The 24,176-nt window shown below is 47.7% G+C and overlaps 3 protein-coding genes and 2 long non-coding RNA genes across 7 annotated transcripts in view; 3 read left to right on the forward strand and 2 right to left on the reverse strand.

The window, feature by feature from the left end:
- Nucleotides 1-3,788, reverse strand: part of LOC139746995 (uncharacterized) — a 79,917-nt gene extending 76,129 nt beyond the window's left edge. The window contains exon 1 of the long non-coding RNA XR_011712289.1: nt 3,650-3,788. This is a non-coding gene — a long non-coding RNA (uncharacterized lncRNA). The remainder of the gene's footprint in view (nt 1-3,649) is intronic.
- Nucleotides 1-8,529, forward strand: LOC139746994 (peptidyl-alpha-hydroxyglycine alpha-amidating lyase 2-like). The gene is made up of 7 exons (XM_071658710.1): nt 1-358; nt 1,911-2,050; nt 2,573-2,765; nt 3,026-3,224; nt 3,672-3,881; nt 4,663-4,769; nt 5,200-8,529. The coding sequence occupies exons 1-7, from the start codon at nt 218-220 to the stop codon at nt 5,314-5,316; spliced, it is 1,107 nt and encodes a 368-aa protein (XP_071514811.1). The 5' UTR covers nt 1-217; the 3' UTR covers nt 5,317-8,529.
- Nucleotides 3,813-20,781, reverse strand: LOC139746996 (uncharacterized). Of its 3 annotated transcripts, none has more exons than XR_011712290.1 (4): nt 20,513-20,781; nt 20,005-20,080; nt 4,645-4,812; nt 3,813-3,950 (listed from the first exon to the last, which is right to left on the reverse strand). It is a non-coding gene; the product is annotated as an uncharacterized lncRNA (long non-coding RNA). The 3 variants fall into 3 exon arrangements; XR_011712291.1 differs by having other exon boundaries at nt 4,645-4,870; XR_011712292.1 differs by lacking the exon at nt 4,645-4,812 and having other exon boundaries at nt 3,814-3,950.
- On the forward strand, nt 8,672-16,458 carry LOC139747179 (uncharacterized). Its single transcript, XM_071659163.1, has 5 exons — nt 8,672-14,018; nt 14,205-14,445; nt 15,081-15,212; nt 15,731-15,958; nt 16,252-16,458. The coding sequence occupies exons 1-5, from the start codon at nt 12,442-12,444 to the stop codon at nt 16,456-16,458; spliced, it is 2,385 nt and encodes a 794-aa protein (XP_071515264.1). The 5' UTR covers nt 8,672-12,441.
- LOC139746993 (monocarboxylate transporter 9-like) overlaps nt 20,545-24,176 on the forward strand; it is an 8,736-nt gene continuing 5,104 nt past the window's right edge. Inside the window, exons 1-2 of the mRNA XM_071658709.1 lie at nt 20,545-20,616; nt 23,290-23,736. Of these exons, the coding sequence (XP_071514810.1) occupies nt 23,572-23,736 (165 nt within the window). The 5' untranslated portion in view covers nt 20,545-20,616; nt 23,290-23,571. The remainder of the gene's footprint in view (nt 20,617-23,289; nt 23,737-24,176) is intronic.

Below are 24,176 nucleotides of genomic sequence, written 5' to 3' on the forward strand. Positions count from 1 at the left end.
TTCATTCAGATCCAACAGCCGCAGGTACGGGATACACGCGTCCCTCAATCAGCCTCCTACTCTCTGGTGTCTCACTCGTCATCTGGTATCATACAGTGTGCCTACAAACCTTTCCGACACACCCTGTGTGTAGCAGGAACTGGAATATTAACTGCCTGTGGAAGAAGAGCGGGGGAAAACGTTAGACAGACTACGCGGAGTGAGGTGTGAGGCGACCATGTTTTGGTTGCGAGCGACGATAGCTGCCATATGTTGCTTCACGTGTCTGCTGGCTCGTAATATTCCATCTTACGACTACTTCGACGACACCTTCTACTCCGAGCTCAGGAACCTGCTGGATGATCGTGAGGTCTGGAAGGTGAGGCTGATTATAGGACTGGGCGCTATATTCCAATATATTATAAGCACGGCCTGCATGGCCTATTACTGCATCACAGCTCAGCCTTCAGCTTCATATATAATGTTTTCCTGCAAAAATTAGATTAATTCAGACATTCATGGGTAAACAGTAGGCCTACCATATGACAGTCATTGTGATAGATATATTAGGCAAAAGTCTCGTTAATTTTCCCCTGCAAAATAATGATCAGTAGGCCTGCCATATGTTGGATGTTTCAATAAACTGGGCCAAAGTTCACGCCAGATTTCTCAAGATTCATAAGCGTAAAAATGAAATAACTCGTCCATTTCATGCATATAAATCACAAGAGGTAAAAACTACTCCATGTGAAATTACGAAATTTACGTAGGCCCCGAACGGAATGCGCAAAATAATCCGCGCTGCCTACCAAAACGTCTAATATATATGATTATTACACGAAAGTGCACTTGGGAACTTATCGTATATATATATATATATATATATATATATATATATATATATATATATATATATATATATATATATATATATATATATATATGCTTTTAGAAATCTTTTTCATGTTAGTAAACGTTGAATAACCAATAGTTATTACTGTTACAGAATTTCCACATAAAAACGAGTCCTTCAGTTAACTTTGATGCTCACTGCTTTACTCCAGTCAGCTCAACTTGGCCCTCCTAAGGTTAACTTATGGTATGGTCTCTCATCACACCTATTAAATCGAACAAAAACGTTTAACTTATCATTTCATTAAAGTGACGGTATTTAACACATCAAGTGTGGTTCAAGTATGGATCTTATGCTAAAATGCTCTCCGAGCAGACATTCCCTCCGCCTATGAGGCCGTAGATAAAGTGCCAATTCAAGTTAGGGAATTTGAGTCATGTAATTATCATTCAGCGTAGACAGATCTTCCTGTCTACCCTTATCATACGTTGCCAGATTTAGATATCATTCGTATGAGGTACCTGCAGTTGGACTGATCGATACAATATGGGATATCATTCAGAGCCATCTGGGTTGTATAATGAGTGAACATTTTTTTTTTTACACATTTGATAATCAATTCACATTAATATGGGTGACCGTATCAGGGATTTCAAGCACATCTCTGCTTAGTATGACTTTGTTTTCATACACAACAATGGTGTACCCTCAGTGTCCTAATGTCAAGTTCTAGTCACTCACACAATCGTTTGTAACCCACGAAGGCTCACCTTAACATACACATATTGAACAAAAACAAAATTTGTGTGAACGAAGTCAGTGGCGCAAGAATATAAAAGATGTCTCAATAATCAGTCTTCCTCAGATACAGTTTTCCTTTTTTTCCTCCTCTATTCATTACATGCACCGGAAGCCAGAGCTTGTAATTTTTTTCTGTATGTTCTCAGTAGTCACATGACTGGAGTCTTACCTTACTGTACATGTAACCTGACCTAACCTAAGCTACCCTAACTTCAACGTAATGTGACCTGACCTACACTGTTGCCTGAAGGTCATGTGACGTCTGTCCACTTCTCAGGGAGGTGCTCGAGTGGGCTACCCGAAGGAGGACCGAGGCTGGGTCCCCGGGATCAAGCTGGGTCAGGTCGCTGGGGTATCTGTTGACCCCTTAGGACAACCTGTCGTCTTCCACAGGGGCCCCCGCGTGTGGGACTACCAGTAAGTATCCGATGTCACCAGCGTTCAAGGGGACACACGTCACCTCCCCCAGTATCTCAAAGGCTCCTTCTATCACTTCCACGGGTGAGTACTGAGGTCACTTTCCTTACAGAGTACCTCAGGTACACATCTCACCTGCACAGTGAGTATCCCAGGTACGTCAGTGATTTCCTCTTGTACTGCAGGTTACAGCTATACGTTACAAGCAATACAGGAGACCTAATTGCCCAGATCTGCTTACACCCATGTAATATAACAGTGGCTTGTCGAGCCAGATCCTATAATGTACTATAAACATTCTTCCAAAAGACTGTCGTCTATACCATATGACTCATTCATGGAGACAAAATATGATCATTTACATGTGAGAAAGTGTTCACGAATGATCAGTCTTATATAACTAAGACATTGAGGATTTCCTTGTGCATTATGGAAGCAAAACGCTTAAAAGAGATAAGATTAACGAGGCGTTTGATCATTATGAGCAATGGTTCAGCGTTGTTTACCGTTGTCGTGTTACAGGTCGTTCAACACGACCCACCACTACCAGGGAGGGGATCCCTTAGATGAGGACGTGGTCGTGGTGCTGGACCCTGAGACTGGGGAAGTCGTCCGCTCGTGGGGTCGTGGCCGGTTCCTTCTGCCACACGGGATTACGGTGGACGACCGAGGCAACACCTGGCTCACAGACGTCGCCCTCCACCAGGTGTTCAAGGTAAGGTCTCCGCCCCCAACCTCAGGTCTGATTACTAGGGGCATGATGGCCTTCATGGTGGGAATTTGTTACTGATTTCATCGCTGTATCTCTGCCAATTTTCTAAATGTATTTTGACTTTACTGTTGTATTTTTGAGTTCTGTTGCGCAGCTGCTCCTGAGTGATTACAGTAACAACAGATGGTCCTGCTGACGACGGAGACTGTTGCAAGTCGTCAGTCAAGCCCAACGTGCCTTCATGCAGTCTCTTTTCCTGACAGTTTGCTGCTGACGGAGGAGAACCACTGCTGACGCTGGGCGAAGCTCGTGTCCCTGGCAGCGACGATCACCACTTCTGTAAGCCCACGAGCGTCGCCGTGGCTGCGTCAGGAGAGTTCTACGTCGCTGACGGATACTGCAACGCCCGCATCATCCGCTTCGACGCCGACGGCTCCGTCAGGAACCAGTTTGGACACCAGGGTGAGAGAGCAGAGCGTCCGCTCACTTATGAGTTCGAGAAAATGCCTCAGTCCCAAGTTAATCACGATAGCCTGAACTGAACAGGAATTGTATACATAGGCGTTTTAGATACAATTACAAATCATGCAGGCTTTATAAACTGGTGGCGACGAAAAGAAATATTGATAGTGGTGATGACAACAGGTATATGGAGACACGACGCACGTTTGGTCAGATATGGAAACATCTGCAATCACTCAACACAATAGTCACACACGAGAGAATACTTGCAAAGCAACACAGCAAGACACATATTTCCCTACACACCAAATGAATAATATATATCTTTTATACGGGAAGTACCAGCCAGCAGACTACGTATTATGGGACACGATTACAATATGAAGGACATTAGAGCAACAAAACTTATACATGACATTATTTACCTCCTCCTCCTCTGATCCTCAGGAGAGAGCGAGGGCTCCTCGCCCCCGGCGCTGTACGTGCCACACGGCCTGGCCCTGGACGAGGCCCGAGACGCCCTCTGTGTGGCGGACAGGGAGAACCGACGGGTGCTGTGCCTCAGGGCGGGACTTCGGCACCAACAGGACTTCGGTGAGCCAGTAATGACCCTGCAGGAGCCCAGCCGAGGACGTGTGTTCGACGTAGACGCCGTCAGTAAGTGGTTTGAGTCTTGTTAACATCATTTTTTCTTTCACTGATGAATTCGACCCAGGTCTTCCCAGCCTGTAAAGACAACACTAGACTGTCTATTGTTCTTGCTGTCTACATAAACATCATATCAGATTAATCGTAACTAAATTTATCTTTGTAACAAAGCTACTCTCACCACAACGTATTAGTTCTATTTATCCATGACTGCAAATCGGAATAGGTCTTTCTAGTCATTATAAACCATTGTTCCACCTATGTTGAGAACGAGCTACGCGAGTTTCAGTATTTCTCATTACTATCAACATTTTCCCTTGACCTGAAATGACAAAAAGAAAACAGAACAAACCGAACTAATATTGATACTGATATAGTAATCGCATGTTGCTCTGTCGCCACATATCCCCACCACTGGTAAGACATTATCTTCAAGCACCTACCATTTCAGACCAATCCACAGTTCTTATAAATGTGACCAGGTATGACGAGCAAGCCTACATTAACCTCTGGTGTGTGACTACTTCAGCATAGGTGAGGGACGTCAACAAGCTCCCTCATTGCCAACTTGTGAGGGAACTCTATCTTCTGTGATGTTCATTTGTCTTGACTGTAAACTGTTGCATAGTATTGAACATAGTGGTCTAGCGTGACATAAACAGTGGACTTGTGTGAGGTAAACAAAGGCCTGGTGTGAGGCAAACAGAAGCCTGGTGTGTCACACAGACAATACAGGTAAGGACGGCTGGAGGAGGGGGGAGGTGTCACTAACTGTGCTGGTCGCCTGCAGATGGCGTGCTGGTCGGTGTGGCTGGAAGCGAAGAAGAGGGCGCTGCCACGGGCTTCACCGCTGACCTGGACACGGGAGACCTGCTCAACACTTGGGCTCCAGCCATGGTACGTGACCTGTCATGGTGCATGATCCCTCCACCTTAAGGTCCTGTCATGATGTAACGTACAGGGTAGATGACTTGGAGGGTCACCTTATGGAAGATGACCTGCAAAATGTGTCATGGTAGATGACCTGGAGACCTGTCATGGGGATGTGAACATATGATAAAACATAAATCTCTGATGACTTACCATTAAACCCGGCTGTTCAGGTCGCTCTCTTAGGAAGAATCCACCAGCAAACTGTGAGAAAAATTAGTTTTATTGTTTTCAAATGACTGGCAATGGCAGCTTTAAGGGTACACAGAGGTTTGGGGTTAAGATTCTTCTCTCATTACGGATGACAACTCGGTTCGAAGTCATCTACTAATGACTCTGTTATTGTGTTTCGGACAGAACAGACATTCCTCACGTCTAACGTTTCTCCTCTTGGCAGGGATTCCACGACCCTCACTCCATCGCCATTAGCAAGGACGCCACAGCTGTCTACGTCGCCGAGATCGGACCAAATCGTCTGTGGAGGTTCGTCATGGACACCCCAGCGGGCTTCTGAAGGGGCTGAAGGAGGGCAGGACAAGAGCATCAGAGGGGCGCTGACCACCACCTGACGGGTACCAGTCTCCCCCATCATCAGAGGTCATTATCGTCACGATCAACGCGTCCAGAGACACCGTAGTATAACGCATGTCTAGTCAACCTTTCCTTCGTAGATTCTACTCGTTATACGCACATGATGCAGTGGTAATGACAGCCCGCACGTAGCGGGCCACTCCAGGCTGGTTGACCTAGGTACCGCTACACTCGAGTCTGTATGGGCTGTGGGGAGACGCCACGACTATACACACTGTGCTGAATTAAGGGTGTAGCGTGTGATGGCTTCATAGCTTAGGTGTACATCATCCTTGATCAGGACACCTACACCGTGATGCGAGCACAACACGAGGCTTTCAAACCCTCTGTCTCTACTGCCTGACGAGTGGACAGACGGTGGTCGAACTAGTGTACCCTCTGAAGCAGAGCGAGAAAAATGCGCAATAATCATTCCCAGTTATGAAGGACGGTCGGAACGATGAAGGAAACACCAAAGATCAGAAAGTCTTTCACAAGTGTTGGAAGTTTGGCGAAAATAAATTCGAGAGAAGTCGACATGATGGGCTGACCATGAGTATACCTGAAGCAGTTTCGAGGTCTTCAACCTCAGGCTGAGCCTTGGCTCCTAATCAGATCACGATCGTGAACTTCAAATGTTAAATTCAGGAACTCACGACTGACGTGAGATTTCTCCTGGATTGTGCGTTTTATACTCACGTCGTGAAGCATCGCAGTGAAGATGGTCACAACGCTCTGGTGTTTCACCATCAGCTTGGATTCTGTCGCCCAGGAGGGCGTTCTGTCAAGTGGCCGGGTGACAGATGAAAGGAGAGAGAGGAGTTAGGAACTGGTATAACTCAGTGTAACAGACAAGACCAGGATGCAGTCAGAGCCCATTGCAGGTGGATGAGGACATGACGGGAGGTGGGACTCCTGACAATAGTGCTGGACACGCCTTGGTCGGTAACTTTGGTAACACTGGAATAACCTGTGGCACTCGGTCGTGTTACTCCGGCCAGCATGGCGCTCACACAGCTACCCTCCCTCCAGACTGTACCTGGTGGTGTGGCCAATTAACTGCTGCCAATAATCACAGTGAAGGAAGACCATATGATATGTAAATGTTGATGAACGCTGTTATAGAAACGCCTGGACTGGTGAAGGAAATCTGAGCACAGGAAATAAGAGAATGACTCAATGCATGATTTGTAAACGAAGGAAAGTATTTCAAACGTTTGGGTGAAGGAAAGTAAACACAGAACTGCATACTGAGGGAAGAGGGAAAGATGAAATAACATAAAAAAGAGGAAGACAGAACTGTATTATTGAGGAAGAAAAGATCCTAAGTAGACAGAAGTCTTATATGGTGCGAGGCGTAGAGCACCACAAGAATACACTAACTATACTGTATTATATATATATATATATATATATATATATATATATATATATATATATATATATATATATATATATATATATATATATATGCTTTGCACAAACCATTCCCTCTCATCTATAGGTAAACCCCACTCCCACATCCGTCATTGTATTATTAAAGTATTTCAACTCGACTGTCTCCAGGATACGTCTTCACTACCATAGCAGTATGAGGAACTCACGATACCATCAGAGAGCGGGTGAGGAGAGAGCAATTGGGTAACTCATGGCACAGGTGAGGGACGGAGGCGAGTTACAGCGGCTGGGAACTCCCAGCTCTTGACACCTATGCCAGACGTAACGCCCACACGTATACCCCCACACAGATGATACGCCATAAGTATCGTGTGTCCTAGGAAGTGTTTTGGGGTGTATGTGGGGTGGGCTGGAGAACAGGAAGTAGGGGCTGTGTGGAGTGGGTGTGGTGGGAAGGTAGAACAGGTAATGGGCCCGAGGAGGCACGAGGGAGAGGTACATGTACATGTGAACCTCCTCACCACCCGTGTGGACCTGTATACTACCACCACACCCCAACATGTGAACCTCCTCACCACCCGTGTGGACCTGTGCACGACCACTTATACCACCTGGGACCACATAACGTCAGTATTATGGTCGTGAATTCATCCAAGATCCAACTATTTTCGTTGGTAAAACCCCATTGAGCACGACGGCACGCCCCTTGGGCACGACGGTACGACCCTTGGGCACGACGGTACGACTATTGGGCACGACTGCACGGCCCTTCGGTATGACGGCCTGGACTTTGATCTACTTCTTAATGGCAAGGTCAAAAAATGGCCAGACCATCATACCTAAAAGTCTCGTCGTGCTTAAAGGGTCGTACTGTCGTGTCCAAGGGTCGTACCATCGTGATTAAAGGGTCAAAACGCAACTAATCCACACCGTAGTTGCTTTCTTACTTGTTCATCCTCTGAAAACATCTGTATAACAAGCTAATGTAGTTCCCCTTAGGTTTATGATTAACAAAAAAACTTGACGGAGGATATCGCACGTGAAGATAACATAAATACACAAACGTCACAAAATAATGTTTATATATATATATATAACCATAAAGTTATCATTCGGGTTTAGAAATAAGTATATTTTTTATGTAGATTATCTATATTATGTTACGGAAACTCTATAGATAGAGGAGGGACATGCCTCTCGCTGTCAACACTACTACCATGAGTGCCAGGACCTGGAGCCTCCTGCAGAGGGAGCAATTATACCTCCTCAAACACGACCAGATCCTGCGACGCGGGGTTCCTTAGTGACCTAATGCTGGTGCGTGCGTAATGAAGACCCTCACTCTCAGATGAGCGTAGGTCATCATTTGATCATGTGCTATATGACCCATTTAGCTGTTCGTGTCAGCAGTGTGTCCTGCCCAAACCCGATACACGAGAAAATTTACTGCAAGTCCGTATGCAGTGAGAATGTTGTCGCTTTTCTATCTATATGAGAAGAGGATTAACTTTTATCTACTTGCAAGCTGTAACCTATTTATCTATCTAGGAAGAGTTGTAACCATTATCTAACCACGAGTTGTCATTTTTATCTATTCGAGAACTGTAACCTCTTTCTATATTCGAGAACAGTTGTATTCTCTCTTCAAAAACAATTGAATATCTCTGATCTTCAAGCTGTAACCTCTTCGTCCAGGTGTGACTACTTAACGAAAGAGAACTGTACCAACTTTAGAAAATAAAATAAAAGTAACATTGAACCGTGTTGCATGATTTCCCTGACTGGTTGGTGGCGGGCTGGACTGGTTGACTGTAATGACTAGCTAATACAAAGGACCGTAAGCTAAGGTCCGTGGCGCAGCTATGACTGCCTGGTGGGGGGAGACCCACGTAAGGTAAGGACACAGCAACAACAGGCTGGTGAAATCTCCGAGCTAAGGACGGGGTTACAGCAATGACTGGCTGGTGAGGGAGACACTCAGTTACACCGTTGCAATTACCAGATGTATCGTCAGGTCTGCCTGACACAGATGAGAACCTCTTTTCCTAAATCATTCTCCAGTTTGATCACGCGGGGTATCAAGGTCAACATTACTCAGAGGTCCTTTGAAACATTCGTCTTCCTTCGTGTAGCTCCTGGTCAGCCACAGTGCTCCTGACACCGTGGCGAACACTGGAGAGGAGGGAGGGAGTGACTGACTGGCTATCTCTTATACAACCACATCACTCCCTCCTACGAAAGGCTTCGACCGCCGCCGCCACCACCACCATAGCCTTGACCCGTTTGAGGCCTGGTGGGTCGCCACACCTCAAAACTCATCATCATATCGTGAGGCAGTTCATGAGCAGAACGAACGCTCTGGGCAACGACAATGATGTGGTGGTAGGGTTAACCAACCATCGCGCTACACGCCGATCCTTCTAAACTCCTCATTATTTACACCCACAATCAATGACAATTAGCCATTCCCTGACCAGTGAAGGTTTGTCCCCACTTTACCGACCAATCGCAATCAATCCTCGTATCCACCAATCAAGATGGACCCCCCCCCCCCTTCTCACGGGAGTAAAGCCCTCGTAACGACCCTACGAGGTGAGGTGACCAGCAGGTCAGCAGTGTTGCTACAGCTCACGTGGTGACAGTGGACGCTGCTCCTGCTGGGGGCGCCTGACTCTCGCGTGAGTATTTTCGCATCTTTTTCCTCCTGACGTCGGCTTATCTTCCCTACAGGTGGCAGGGTGGCAGAGACCCCGCAACTGCCCTGCTGTTATCAAGAGGTGGCAGGGGGATGTGGTCTGCCCTGGTGGTGTCAGGATGGTTGAGAGCATGATAGATATTAAGCATGAGTCTGATAGCGAGCATGACAGGTAGTGTGCATCATAGGGAGCGAGCATGATAAGCAGCAAGCATGATAGGTAGTGAGTATGATTAAGAGACTTACAAGTAGGTCAGATGGAGTTAGATGTTGCACCAGGTGAAGCAGTAAAGGGTTAAGTCATCCTGGGTCATGTAGAGTCATGTCACACGACCATGTCATATAGTTACCATTACGCTTTATAAATCAATGGCTGAGAGCCTTTTTGTAAGGGACGTTCCATGACTCAGTCTTACATCCAACATCTTAGTTCTAACCCATCACCACATCTCTTAAACCTGACGTGTGTAACATAACAAGAGGAAAATAAGTTGTAAAATACGTCATCCAGAATGACCTAACATGTAAAATACGTTCACATTATCTTGTGTTTATAACTGAGACTTGAAGGAATACCATCAAGTTCTGTCTGGTCGGTTCGTACGTACCGCACCGCCACTAGAGGTACGTGTACCCACCACTTGGGTACCACTGGTGTCCACCTGACAAATAGAACTGCGAAATTAAACAGGCAGTGAGGTGGTGAACGCCATGATGGATGGCGTGGACACAACGCAACACAAAAGGACTTGTGAGGTATTAAGATACATGATCAATGCGCGGCACCAGCAGAAACCATCTCATGACGCGGAGGTGCGGGGAGGAGCAGCAAGGTGAGACGAGGATGGAAAGACGATGGTTAACAAGCAAAAAAAGACTTCAGAATAATAATTTGTATATCTCACAAAACAGTCATGAATATATATCCCCTGGGGAGAGGGGAGAAAGAATACTACTTCTGGCGTGTCGCGCCAGAAGGCGACTAAGAGGGGCTAGGGCGGGTGGATGGAAATCCTCCCCTCCTGTATTTCATTCCAAAAGGAGGAGCAGAAGAAAGAGCCAAATGAGAATCGTTTCTCCCCTCTAAGGCTCATTCGTCTGTTCTGGACGCTACCTCGCTTACGTGGGGAATAGCGAAAATAACGAAAAGATTAATGTATGTATGTATGCATATTCCTATATGTCTTTGCGGTAGTGTATACGTGATATACACGTGTGTGTGTGTGTGTGTGTGTGTGTGTGTGTGTGTGTGTGTGTGTTAGTCAGAAACAATTCGCTCTGGTCATTTCAAACGCTTGTTTGTGATATTAATGCCTTATGGATGGTTTTCCTATGTGTCTCCATTCAGAACAGACCACATGTACTTCCTTCAATAGGTGCCTAAGTACCATCTCACATTTTCTCTGATCACTGGCAGTTCTGACCGGTTATGAAAGAATTCCTTTTGAGGTCAGCAATTATTCATTCTCGTCGCTTTTATCCTCAGGACAAAGGAGGTGTTCGCGAAATTCAACAGAGACCATAAGGGACCACATGTAATTCAAAGTAATTCATTACGTTGTCATACAAATTACACCTCACTTTTCATCATGATCACCAGCCTCTTAATCACAATGTAAGTAATTGCCTTCATACTCCTTCGTGGAAGAAAAGGTTTGACCCAAACGTACCAACGAACCGTGAGCCTCTCTAGTGTTACGATGGAAGACACTGTCATGTTACAATGTGTCTCGTTGTTGCCACAGTGGCCTTCCACATTCCTACCTTGTAACAGAGGTACTTAATACCCTCACATGATGAATATTTTTCAGGAGACAAATGATTCCGTCTTACTCTCCTTACTTGGGGGCATTCCAGGAGGGAACATGTCTAAGCTTCTGTTCCAGACATTTTCAGAGAAAGACATAGTCAGGCTAATGTTGAGGACATTCCAGACTCAAGCCTTGCCAGTCATAAATCAGATGCATCATTATCTCTTCAGATCAGTTTCTCTTCTGTAATTCTATCATTATCTGGAGGACGACTTCCTTCGCGCTTCATGTTTGTATCTGATCCAGACACACTTCTTCCAGACGACCCAGCCACTTCAAAAGGCGTCCAGCTAGCCAGGGCGGTGGACCTTACCAGGTATCACCCCTTATTCAGACGACCCTGAGGACTATGTCAATGCTGGGAAGGTCCAGGCAGCGAGGAGGACCTTGGCAGCTGGCACCCTTCACCTGGGTACCCCTGGTGCTCCTGTTCCTCTCACCAGCAGTAGCACCTTCCTCCAGTAAGTCACATATCAAGGAGCACACACCAGCTGCATCCTTACGGCTCCTCCTCAAAAAAGCAATGATGTTATGTCTTGCGATTGCATGATTTCTGAGCTTCTACTTCCTGGACCTCTTATCTTATCTTCTCATGGAACACAACCTAATGGGCCATTTCCCTCCACAGCAACATTTTCTACGATCGCCCCCTACGTCTGTGTGCCTCACTTTCCAGACGGAACAAGTGAGGTGTCGGTTACGTTCAAGTCGCCAGGTCCCGCGGCGGTGGGGAGCTTCCTGCAGTACCGGGGCTCCGTCCTACCGGCCTTCCCCGTCCTCACCTCCTGCTTCAGGATGCGACTCGGCCACTCCCGGCACACCCACCCGCTCCTCTCCTACGCTCTGCCGGAGAATCCTGAGGAACTTTTGATTGGTATTGGTACGCTAATAGCTTAAAGTACCAGCTGATGTGAACATAATTTCTTCGATGATACTATCACGAAATCCTATGAAATTATTGACATGTAAAAGAAGCAGCAGATCAAATTAGAGTATCACTAGCGCAACTGCAATTACCAAAAGAAATGACATTACTAATGCCACGGAGGACAATGTTTCCAGTGACAGTCATACCTCTTCTTCCCCAGAGCTGTCGTACGGAACGCCTCAACTTGTATTCACTTGCTGTGGGAACCTGACGCTGGAAATTGGTCTGGAAGGGCTGATGCCACGGCTGTATGTGTCGGTATGCCTACTGGTGGATTTGCCTGCCCACAGGTGGGTCCTGGCGATGGATGGACGTGTCCAGACCGGGATCCTGTCCACCACGCTCCGACACGTCCCCAGGATACGCGGCGCAGGACTCCTTTACGTTGGCCAAATGCAGAACTCCTACGGGGGCGGGTTCGACGCGGGGCGTGGTCTGCGAGGCTCTGTAGTTGACCTGAGGTTGTACAAGCAGACCCTAACCACTGCCGCCATGGTCCAGTTTACGACTTGTAAGCTTACGGAGACTGAGGTCGACCCGGTCATCGACTTCACGAACATTTACGAAGAGTTTGAGGCGGGTGATGTTGACATCGAGGAGGTAACGGTGGATGAGAGCTCCTGCTCCGGATTCCGTCCCTTTGACGTCATACTAACTCCCGCCGGGGAGTTCCAGGAAGCTGTAGCTCAGTGCCACTCCCTTGGAGGCCGTGTCAAGGTACCAATAAGCGAGTCGGACGACCGGTCATTGGTCGACCTCGTCAGTAAATATGAAAGTACGCGTAACGCATTCCACGGCAGCAGCAGGAGTGTGTGGATGGGCGTGACGAAAGACAATGCCACACACACGTGGCGCCATTATGTCTCAGGATCTCCGCTTGTGTACTCCAACTTCCCTCCGACAGCTGGTCTGACGGGGCACAGGAACAAGCAATGCGTCTCTTTCGAGGCCGAGCCCGGCGCTAAGAACGGCCTCTGGACTCCTACATCGTGCCGCTCCCGCCGCTGCGTCGCCTGCAGTTTTCAGGTCTTAGTGATCCGTGTACGAGGCCTGTGTAGACGCTCGCTCTTAGACTCTCGCTTCCTCATCACCCAGGACAGCGGGAACCTGAGCATCACCGGAGTCTACTCTTCGGAAATCATCAAACGACCTCCCGATCACAGCAAGACAGACGATTTCGGAAGCTGGGAAATGAAACGGGTCGACATGGAAGACGTGAGCGCTACCCTGATCAGGAAGTCCCCCAGCCACTCCTTCATCGGACTCAACTCTTGGAAGGTGACGAATGACGTCTGTGGCATATCAAGGGTCAAACTCAGGTTGACAGTATGTAGACAAGGCCAGTTCTCCTGTAAAGACGGCACCTGTGTGGAGCTAAGACGCAGATGTGACCTCGAGATGAACTGTCCGGACGCATCAGACGAGGATTCCTGCAGCAGACTGATCCTCCCTCCCAGGTACGACCGGAGGGCTCCTCCTCCACACGAAGACGGCGAACCGCCGCTCAGCCTCGCCCTCAAAGTGACCATCTTGCACATCAGGAACATTGACCTCGCCAACTTCAGACTCACCATCGAAATGCTTACAAGTCTCGGGTGGAAGGATGCTCGAGTACTCTTCAAGAACTTGAGGTCAGAGGAGCAAATGAATGAGCTAGACGAAGATGAGCTGTGGAAACCACACGTCTACCTCAACGGCGAAGCACTGACGCCATGCGTAGTTGCAATCAGTTACAGTTCACTTAGGGCGATACGCTCAGCGCCGCCTCTGCCTGACGACGCAGAACGCCTTGATGAAGGTCAGTTCAGGATCTAAATTACAGAGTTCCGCTAAATGTAATATATTCTGATTAAGAACAAAACTTGAAATTCTGTCCATCTTGATCTCTTTCTAACTGCTGAAGTCAGCCATCTTCTGCTGTACGTCCAGGCACAACTTTCTGTTGTACTAAGACTTAAAAAAAAAACCCTTTTGCCCGTCCACCTCCAGGGCTGATATAGTAACTATGTCCTTCTGTATATTACGCTGACAGAACTGGCTCCTCTCTCACCCTCAGATGAGGTGTTCTCTGGAACGGAAAACCCGCTGTTTCTCCTGCAGAAGATGACGGTGACAGCCACCTGCCTTTTCGACCTGTACGCCTTCCCCTTCGACAGACAACGCTGCAGAGTCGTACGTTGTTTACCCGTCGCCAGCAACTGTCTGGCTGGCTGTCAGACCCATTGTTTACAACTTATTACTTAGATGTCCCTTTTTGATCTATCAGAATCCTTTCCCACATGCGGGAGTGACCAGGGAGCCGTTGTGGGTACCACACTCGGGCAACTAGTCAATAAAAAGATCTGTTCTTATCACATGTCATTAGATTTCCACCATATCCTATCCTCACCCCCGCCTCACCCACTCCACCCTCACCCACCCATTTATCAATGACCAAAATACACGTCCTCATACGACCTCTTCCTCGTCTTGGGGTCGCATACACTTTAAGGACTACCACACACACCCTTCAATACGAGGTGCGCCTATACAATCCCGCACTTAAAATATGAATAAAAAATTTTTGTGATCAGCTTTACGTACGTTGGTTGTTGAACTGCAGTGCTGTTCGCTGTAGACGAGGTTATAGTAGTATTGGTCACTGTAGGAGGGGCGAAGGTGGTGGTGGGTCAACGAAAACGTGATCCGTTTATGACTCTGGTGAGGTGCTACAGATGGGGTTAAGTGTTCATTCAGAAACTTCTGTTGTCGCATCACGTCTTGAATAAAACAAATGGTTTCCTCAAGTTATAACTCTCGTAGTTCTTTGTCAAACAATTTTTGTTTCTACAGTAAAAAACTTTTACGTAAGTAAGAGCGGACTAACTCCTCCACAGACGGTGCTCGTCTCCGGTGCCACCTCATCCTTCATGTTCCTCAAGTCTACTCAGTCCAAGATCGACCTGCTGGGCCAGCGGTACCTTTGCCAGTACTACCTCACATCGGTGACTATGGCCCACAAGATGGTGGTAAGCATGAGGCCACGGCCCTCGAGTGTGTGTGTGTGTGTGTGTCTACCACACGACAGAAGGCAAAAGACGATCTTAATTATGAGACCAAGGTCCTCTGTCCCTAGCTTACCTCGTCCCTACCGTCAACTGTTGGCGAAGCTTTGACTCTTGATGTGTGGGTTCTCCCCCTCACTGTGACAGTGCTGTTGACAGCCATCCTTGTTTACTGATGTGTTCTGCTTTATCTTCGTTATTGTCTGCACTGAAACCAGGTCCCTCCCCCTCAACTCTGTCCACAGCCAAGCCCCACAGCCTTTCTCTGGTTGTCCTGAATGTGTTGTATGTCTCCATTACTGACTGAGGGCCCTCAATCCTTCCCTCTGACTGTGGGCGCCCTTCTCCTGTGACTCAGGGCTCCTCCTCCCTGCCTGAGGCCCTTTTCCCTCTGACTAAGAGCGCCCCCAACCCCCGCTAATCCCATCTGAGTGAGTTCCCCTTCCCTCTGACTGTGGGCCTCCTGCCCTCTGACATGACCCCACGCCGTCTTGACTGCGACGTATTCCTTGCAGTATAACCACAGCACACAGCAGCTGGAGGTGACCCTGGATAACCTGGCCACGTACTTCATCACGTCTACATACGTTCCCACCTTGATCATCGTGACCATCGGCTACCTCACACTCTACTTCCCTCTGGAGGACTTCTCAGACCGGATCATGGTCGCCCTCACCACGCTCCTGGTGGAGGCTGCCTTCTTCACCCAGGTGGGTCATGGTTACTGGGGTCATGATACTGCTGGTTCATAGTTACTTGGGTCACTGTACTGTCAGCTGTCAGATATTACAATCAGCATATTTTCCTTACAACAGACAATACATTTTCTTTGGTTTGCTGCTTCTGTCTTATATTGTTTATCTTACATTCTGGTACACAATATAAACAATTCCAAGTCACCCATGATAACGTATGTGAGTGGCCAGCCTCGTTCGCGTCGTACAGTCTGAGCAAGTGTTGACAATTACTGAACGTGTCCTGACGTGTCCCGTCGATGTTGCAGACGAGCCTGGCCATTCCCCAGACGTCGTACGTCAAGCTGGTGGACGTGTGGTTCGTCTTCTGCATCATCCTCCTCTTCTTCATCATCGTCACCATCATCCTGCTCAACTGGCTCCACAACAAGGTGATCAAAGTTCATCTCGTGATCAAGGTACTTGCAGGTAATGCTGGTCACAACAACACAGGTGACAATCACAACATCTCGTGATCAAGGTACTTGCAGGTAATGCTGGTCACAACAACACAGGTGACAATCACAACATCTCGTGATCAAGGTACTTGCAGGTAATGCTGGTCACAACAACACAGGTGACAATCACAACATCTCGTGATCAAGGTACTTGCAGGTAATGCTGGTCACAACAACACAGGTGACAATCACAACATCTCGTGATCAAGGTACTTGCAGGTAATGCTGGTCACAACAACACAGGTGACAATCACAACATCTCGTGATCAAGGTACTTGCAGGTAATGCTGGTCACAACAACACAGGTGACAATCACAACATCTCGTGATCAAGGTACTTGCAGGTAATGCTGGTCACAACAACACAGGTGACAATCACAACATCTCGTGATCAAGGTACTTGCAGGTAATGCTGGTCACAACAACACAGGTGACAATCACAACATCTCGTGATCAAGGTACTTGCAGGTAATGCTGGTCACAACAACACAGGTGACAATCACAACATCTCGTGATCAAGGTACTTGCAGGTAATGCTGGTCACAACAACACAGGTGACAATCACAACATCTCGTGATCAAGGTACTTGCAGGTAATGCTGGTCACAACAACACAGGTGACAATCACAACATCTCGTGATCAAGGTACTTGCAGGTAATGCTGGTCACAACAACACAGGTGACAATCACAACATCTCGTGATCAAGGTACTTGCAGGTAATGCTGGTCACAACAACACAGGTGACAATCACAACATCTCGTGATCAAGGTACTTGCAGGTAATGCTGGTCACAACAACACAGGTGACAATCACAACATCTCGTGATCAAGGTACTTGCAGGTAATGCTGGTCACAACAACACAGGTGACAATCACAACATCTCGTGATCAAGGTACTTGCAGGTAATGCTGGTCACAACAACACAGGTGACAATCACAACATCTCGTGATCAAGGTACTTGCAGGTAATGCTGGTCACAACAACACAGGTGACAATCACAACATCTCGTGATCAAGGTACTTGCAGGTAATGCTGGTCACAACAACACAGGTGACAATCACAACATCTCGTGATCAAGGTACTTGCAGGTAATGCTGGTCACAACAACACAGGTGACAATCACAACATCTCGTGATCAAGGTACTTGCAGGTAATGCTGGTCACAACAACACAGGTGACAATCACAACATCTCGTGATCAAGGTACTTGCAGGTAATGCTGGTCACAACAACACAGGTGACAATCACAACATCTCGTGATCAAGGTACTTGCAGGTAATGCTGGTCACAACAACACAGGTGACAATCACAACATCTCGTGATCAAGGTACTTGCAGGTAATGCTGGTCACAACAACACAGGTGACAATCACAACATCTCGTGATCAAGGTACTTGCAGGTAATGCTGGTCACAACAACACAGGTGACAATCACAACATCTCGTGATCAAGGTACTTGCAGGTAATGCTGGTCACAACAACACAGGTGACAATCACAACATCTCGTGATCAAGGTACTTGCAGGTAATGCTGGTCACAACAACACAGGTGACAATCACAACATCTCGTGATCAAGGTACTTGCAGGTAATGCTGGTCACAACAACACAGGTGACAATCACAACATCTCGTGATCAAGGTACTTGCAGGTAATGCTGGTCACAACAACACAGGTGACAATCACAACATCTCGTGATCAAGGTACTTGCAGGTAATGCTGGTCACAACAACACAGGTGACAATCACAACATCTCGTGATCAAGGTACTTGCAGGTAATGCTGGTCACAACAACACAGGTGACAATCACAACATCTCGTGATCAAGGTACTTGCAGGTAATGCTGGTCACAACAACACAGGTGACAATCACAACATCTCGTGATCAAGGTACTTGCAGGTAATGCTGGTCACAACAACACAGGTGACAATCACAACATCTCGTGATCAAGGTACTTGCAGGTAATGCTGGTCACAACAACACAGGTGACAATCACAACATCTCGTGATCAAGGTACTTGCAGGTAATGCTGGTCACAACAACACAGGTGACAATCACAACATCTCGTGATCAAGGTACTTGCAGGTAATGCTGGTCACAACAACACAGGTGACAATCACAACATCTCGTGATCAAGGTACTTGCAGGTAATGCTGGTCACAACAACACAGGTGACAATCACAACATCTCGTGATCAAGGTACTTGCAGGTAATGCTGGTCACAACAACACAGGTGACAATCACAACATCTCGTGATCAAGGTACTTGCAGGTAATGCTGGTCACAACAACACAGGTGACAATCACAACATCTCGTGATCAAGGTACTTGCAGGTAATGCTGGTCACAACAACACAGGTGACAATCACAACATCTCGTGATCAAGGTACTTGCAGGTAATGCTGGTCACAACAACACAGGTGACAATCACAACATCTCGTGATCAAGGTACTTGCAGGTAATGCTGGTCACAACAACACAGGTGACAATCACAACATCTCGTGATCAAGGTACTTGCAGGTAATGCTGGTCACAACAACACAGGTGACAATCACAACATCTCGTGATCAAGGTACTTGCAGGTAATGCTGGTCACAACAACACAGGTGACAATCACAACATCTCGTGATCAAGGTACTTGCAGGTAATGCTGGTCACAACAACACAGGTGACAATCACAACATCTCGTGATCAAGGTACTTGCAGGTAATGCTGGTCACAACAACACAGGTGACAATCACAACATCTCGTGATCAAGGTACTTGCAGGTAATGCTGGTCACAACAACACAGGTGACAATCACAACATCTCGTGATCAAGGTACTTGCAGGTAATGCTGGTCACAACAACACAGGTGACAATCACAACATCTCGTGATCAAGGTACTTGCAGGTAATGCTGGTCACAACAACACAGGTGACAATCACAACATCTCGTGATCAAGGTACTTGCAGGTAATGCTGGTCACAACAACACAGGTGACAATCACAACATCTCGTGATCAAGGTACTTGCAGGTAATGCTGGTCACAACAACACAGGTGACAATCACAACATCTCGTGATCAAGGTACTTGCAGGTAATGCTGGTCACAACAACACAGGTGACAATCACAACATCTCGTGATCAAGGTACTTGCAGGTAATGCTGGTCACAACAACACAGGTGACAATCACAACATCTCGTGATCAAGGTACTTGCAGGTAATGCTGGTCACAACAACACAGGTGACAATCACAACATCTCGTGATCAAGGTACTTGCAGGTAATGCTGGTCACAACAACACAGGTGACAATCACAACATCTCGTGATCAAGGTACTTGCAGGTAATGCTGGTCACAACAACACAGGTGACAATCACAACATCTCGTGATCAAGGTACTTGCAGGTAATGCTGGTCACAACAACACAGGTGACAATCACAACATCTCGTGATCAAGGTACTTGCAGGTAATGCTGGTCACAACAACACAGGTGACAATCACAACATCTCGTGATCAAGGTACTTGCAGGTAATGCTGGTCACAACAACACAGGTGACAATCACAACATCTCGTGATCAGGTACTTACAGGTGACGTCTGGTGAGGTGTAGCCCGCCGGGGGAGCCTGCTGGTCACACGTGGCTGGACGAGTTCCACCAGAAACCTTGAGAAATAACGAGAGAGAGAAGTGGTTTGGATACCATCCTGCTGTGGGTCTCTGGACAAACAAATAAAAAGGAAAAAATCTAAAAGAAAAACTACACACACACACACACACACACACACACACACATCTTTTCACCTTCATTCATGACCGCTGTTTCCCCCGTCGGGAGATCGGCCACGAGAGATGGGTGGGTCGGGATGAGGAGAGGAGGAGGGTTGATGACGGGGTGGGTTGGGGTGAGGAGAGGAGGAGGGTTGATGACGGGGTGGGTTGGGGTGAGGAGAGGAGGAGGGTTGATGACGGGGTGGGTTGGGGTGAGGAGAGGCGGCGGGTGGATGGAGGCGCAGCCCATACCTGCCATCCAATGTTTGCACCATGTTATGCTTCCTATCGCCCGCTATGCCTCTGTCTGCGGGGGTCATTACATACCTACTGATAAGGCAGATAAGGTGATAATGTGCGTAGAGGAGCTCAGCACCCTCCCCTGACACTGTCGACGGCGACTCCCCGCGGGCGCCCGCTCCCTCCTGAAGGTAACGCTGAGGAAGGAGCAGCGACTCTGGATGGCTGGCACTCCTCCTGGCACCGGTGCCTCCCCAGGGCGCTAGGGACCTCAGGGGCCCTCAGTGCGACATGGACGTAAAGCCTCGTGGAATAAGAAGACAGACGCAGGATTAAGACACTCGGATCATGATGTGGTGTGGCTGGTGTTCATGGCTTACCAGGAGGAAAAATGCGACAGCAAAATACGCCTTGTGAAAAAATGTTCGACAAAGAATTTTATATACAGTGATTATATGATATTTCCAGTGGGAATTGTGGAATTAGAAATAAGAACAAAGCTAGTGTCACTGTGCTGGAGGCGAAATGAAGGAATGTTGATGAAGTGAGCGAGAGAAATATATAGAACAGTGGAATATGCTGATGGAAAAATTAGGAAAGTGAGGACTGCATGAGTGTGATATAATGGTTATACATACCTCTCTCTCCCTGGAAGAACACACACACACACACACACACACACACACACACACACACACACACACACACACATGCGCGATGGTGCCTCCGAGTGCACAACTTCCCTGTCCGTGCTATACAAAGCAGTCCTTACATACATATAAACATACACACACTTAGACAACGAACTGAGGTGATCGTCACTGGTGATGCCTGAATAATCCTTTGTTTCCTTTTCGTCCATTTGATTGATTATCATTTGACCTAAACTTAACAGTAAGTCACTCACGTTCAAATAACAACTGGTGTTCAGTAATGACACCATGTCCTGACCACATGTGTTCATCCTTAATGATAATTACTTATCATTATCATAATTCCATGATGATAATAATTTCCACATTGTGAACGTCACGTAAAACTATTGGACTGATAACCAGTTATATCAATTTATCAGAGATAAGTGATTAATGCATTTCAATCATAGGACATCAGATATGTGGGGGAGGCCACGTTGTTTCCGGCTTCATTAGAGATTGCCTTGTGTGTAGCTCCCGCTAACTGTACGGGCTCCTGCCGGGGTAGACACGCATGCTATTGGCCTTCCCTGTGTCTCAGGCGACGGCAGCAGCGTATCTCCATCAGGCTGGTTCCCAGCGTTTCTCTGAACACGACGCAACGACCTCATGAGCAGCACCACCGTACCGACCCCCTAAGGGTCATGGTACGACCCTTGGGAATGATGGGCGGGACTTTCAGCTGAGTCTTTAGGAGTGGGTGTGGTTAAAAGGCTGGGTCATCACACTCAAGGGTCGTACCGTCGTGTGCAAGGGTCGTTTCAAGTACCTCGATTACACGACAAGTAGTGACGACTCGTCCCATAGCAGTGGTCGTGGTGGCTGTGGTCATCCCTGGCCACACCACCAAGTGAGCCCGATATAAACAGGCACAGAACAGATAACGAAATTCCGTCGATAAGATAGCGTAACTATGGACGGATGACGTAAGTCTCCCTCCCTCACTGCTTGAGACGTGGTGTGTGGCGTGCTTTCCTCAAGTCGTCACACGAAGAAGGGTCGGTGCGTACGTGACCCTAGCAACAAATGACCCTTGACCTCAACGTAAAATCCATCTGACATCACTGATAACGTAATCTTATCTAACGTAATTCCCATGAGGTCCGGTTAGATACAGTGGTAAACAAGGAGTCTTTTCCCATGGCCAAATTACGATTGTTTGCGACATCATGTATGTTCGTTTCCATCTATATTCCTAATCTGGATGGGAGATAGTTACTCCATGAGGACAACGGTACGACCTTTGGGTATGATGGGTTGAACTCTGACCTGACCCCTCAGGGCTAGGTCAAAAGCCAGTTCATCATGCCCACTGGGTCGTAACCGTCGTGCTCAGGGTTCGTGTTCGTCATCCTGATGGGTCGTCCCGTCGTGCTCATGTGCTACACCCTCGCACGGTGGTCATGGGTCGTCGTGCTCATGTGCTACACCCTCGCACGGTGGTCATGGGTCGTCGTGCTCATGTGCTACACCCTCGCACGGTGGTCATGGGTCGTCGTGCTCATGTGCTACACCCTCGCACGGTGGTCATGGGTCGTCGTGCTCATGTGCTACACCCTCGCACGGTGGTCATGGGTCGTCGTGCTCATGTGCTGTACCCTCGCACGGTGGTCATGGGTCGTCGTGCTCATGTGCTGTACCCTCGCACGGAGGTCATGGGTCGTCGTGCTCATGTGCTACACCCTCGCACGGTGGTCATGGGTCGTCGTGCTCATGTGCTACACCCTCGCACGGTGGTCATGGGTCGTCGTGCTCATGTGCTGTACCCTCGCACGGTGGTCATGGGTCGTCGTGCTCATGTGCTACACCCTCGCACGGTGGTCATGGGTCGTCCCGTCATCATGACAAACTGGTGGTGTGTTCCGATGGTCACCTCACCAGCGTGACCCACATAACACCCAGTATAGCCGCTGTTTATCTCGTCTCTTGTATTCTTTATTCTTGTCGTCATTCACACAAACGTCCCGACACCACACATCCTCTCATCAACGACCATGATAGTTACAAGTCTTGAGCACCGTAACGTCGCCTTAAACACCGTAATCACAGTAAACCTGATGTTCACGCAGTGCGAAAGGCATCATACAATATGAACTATGACCCATTGGTTGACGTCCGTGATCTTTACGTAGCTAGGAAATAATGTTCTCATTTTCTTTTCCACACTAGAGATATATCATTACAAGATAACTTGTCGAAAAAAAATCTTTCCGTGGGATACTTACGAGGGAGACACGTTACGCAAGGTGACGCTCAGGGAAAGAGACTGACGGAGGTCTTGTCGCACGACGAAAGAGACAGAGTTTATTTCAGTCGGGGGAAGCGTTCCCGTCAGCGTCACCCATCACCCTGAGGACACCAGGAACCACTGTTGTCGCCAGAGCCGCCAGCAGGTTCCGGCAGCAACAGAGACGAAAGAAGACCAACATCGAAGTGCAGGAAGGAGCGAAGATGGGAGGCAAGCCAAGCAAGAAGCTGGTGCCCAACAGACCCCCGTCCAACCAGCCAGCCATGGGCCCCGTGCCTACCAGGATGGTGCCGAAGACACGGCGCAAGATGGTCTCTCCTGACGGAGGATGGGGCTGGATGATCGTCCTCGGCGCATGCCTCTCTCTGGTGAGTAACTCTCTTCGCCAACCCAACTCAAGGGCACGACACGATAACCCACAAGTTGAAATTAAATGTCTCTCTACTGAGCTGGATTATAACACGGCTCTGTACGTGAACGTCTCTCTACTGAGCTGGGTTATAACACAGCTCGGTACGTGAACGTCTCTCTACTGAGACGTGAATCATAAATTACTTTGATAACGTAAACATTGTTACAAATTATTCATCTTGAATATCAGACGGGAGCGTCACGCACCTTCAGATCGTGGATGTGGTGTGTTAATTGGGAAGAGATTTGGAAAGACTGATTGTATTGCTAAACATATATCACATCCCATCAGCCTACATACGCGAGTTTGATTACACACACACACACACACACACACGTCTCTAACTTTGTGGTTTCCCGTCTGTGTCTGGGCGACGCGATTGTCTGTCTGGGCGAC

The sequence above is a fragment of the Panulirus ornatus genome, chromosome 67 (genome assembly GCF_036320965.1).
Source record: "Panulirus ornatus isolate Po-2019 chromosome 67, ASM3632096v1, whole genome shotgun sequence".
In the NCBI taxonomy this organism is placed as follows: Eukaryota; Metazoa; Arthropoda; class Malacostraca; order Decapoda; family Palinuridae; genus Panulirus; species Panulirus ornatus.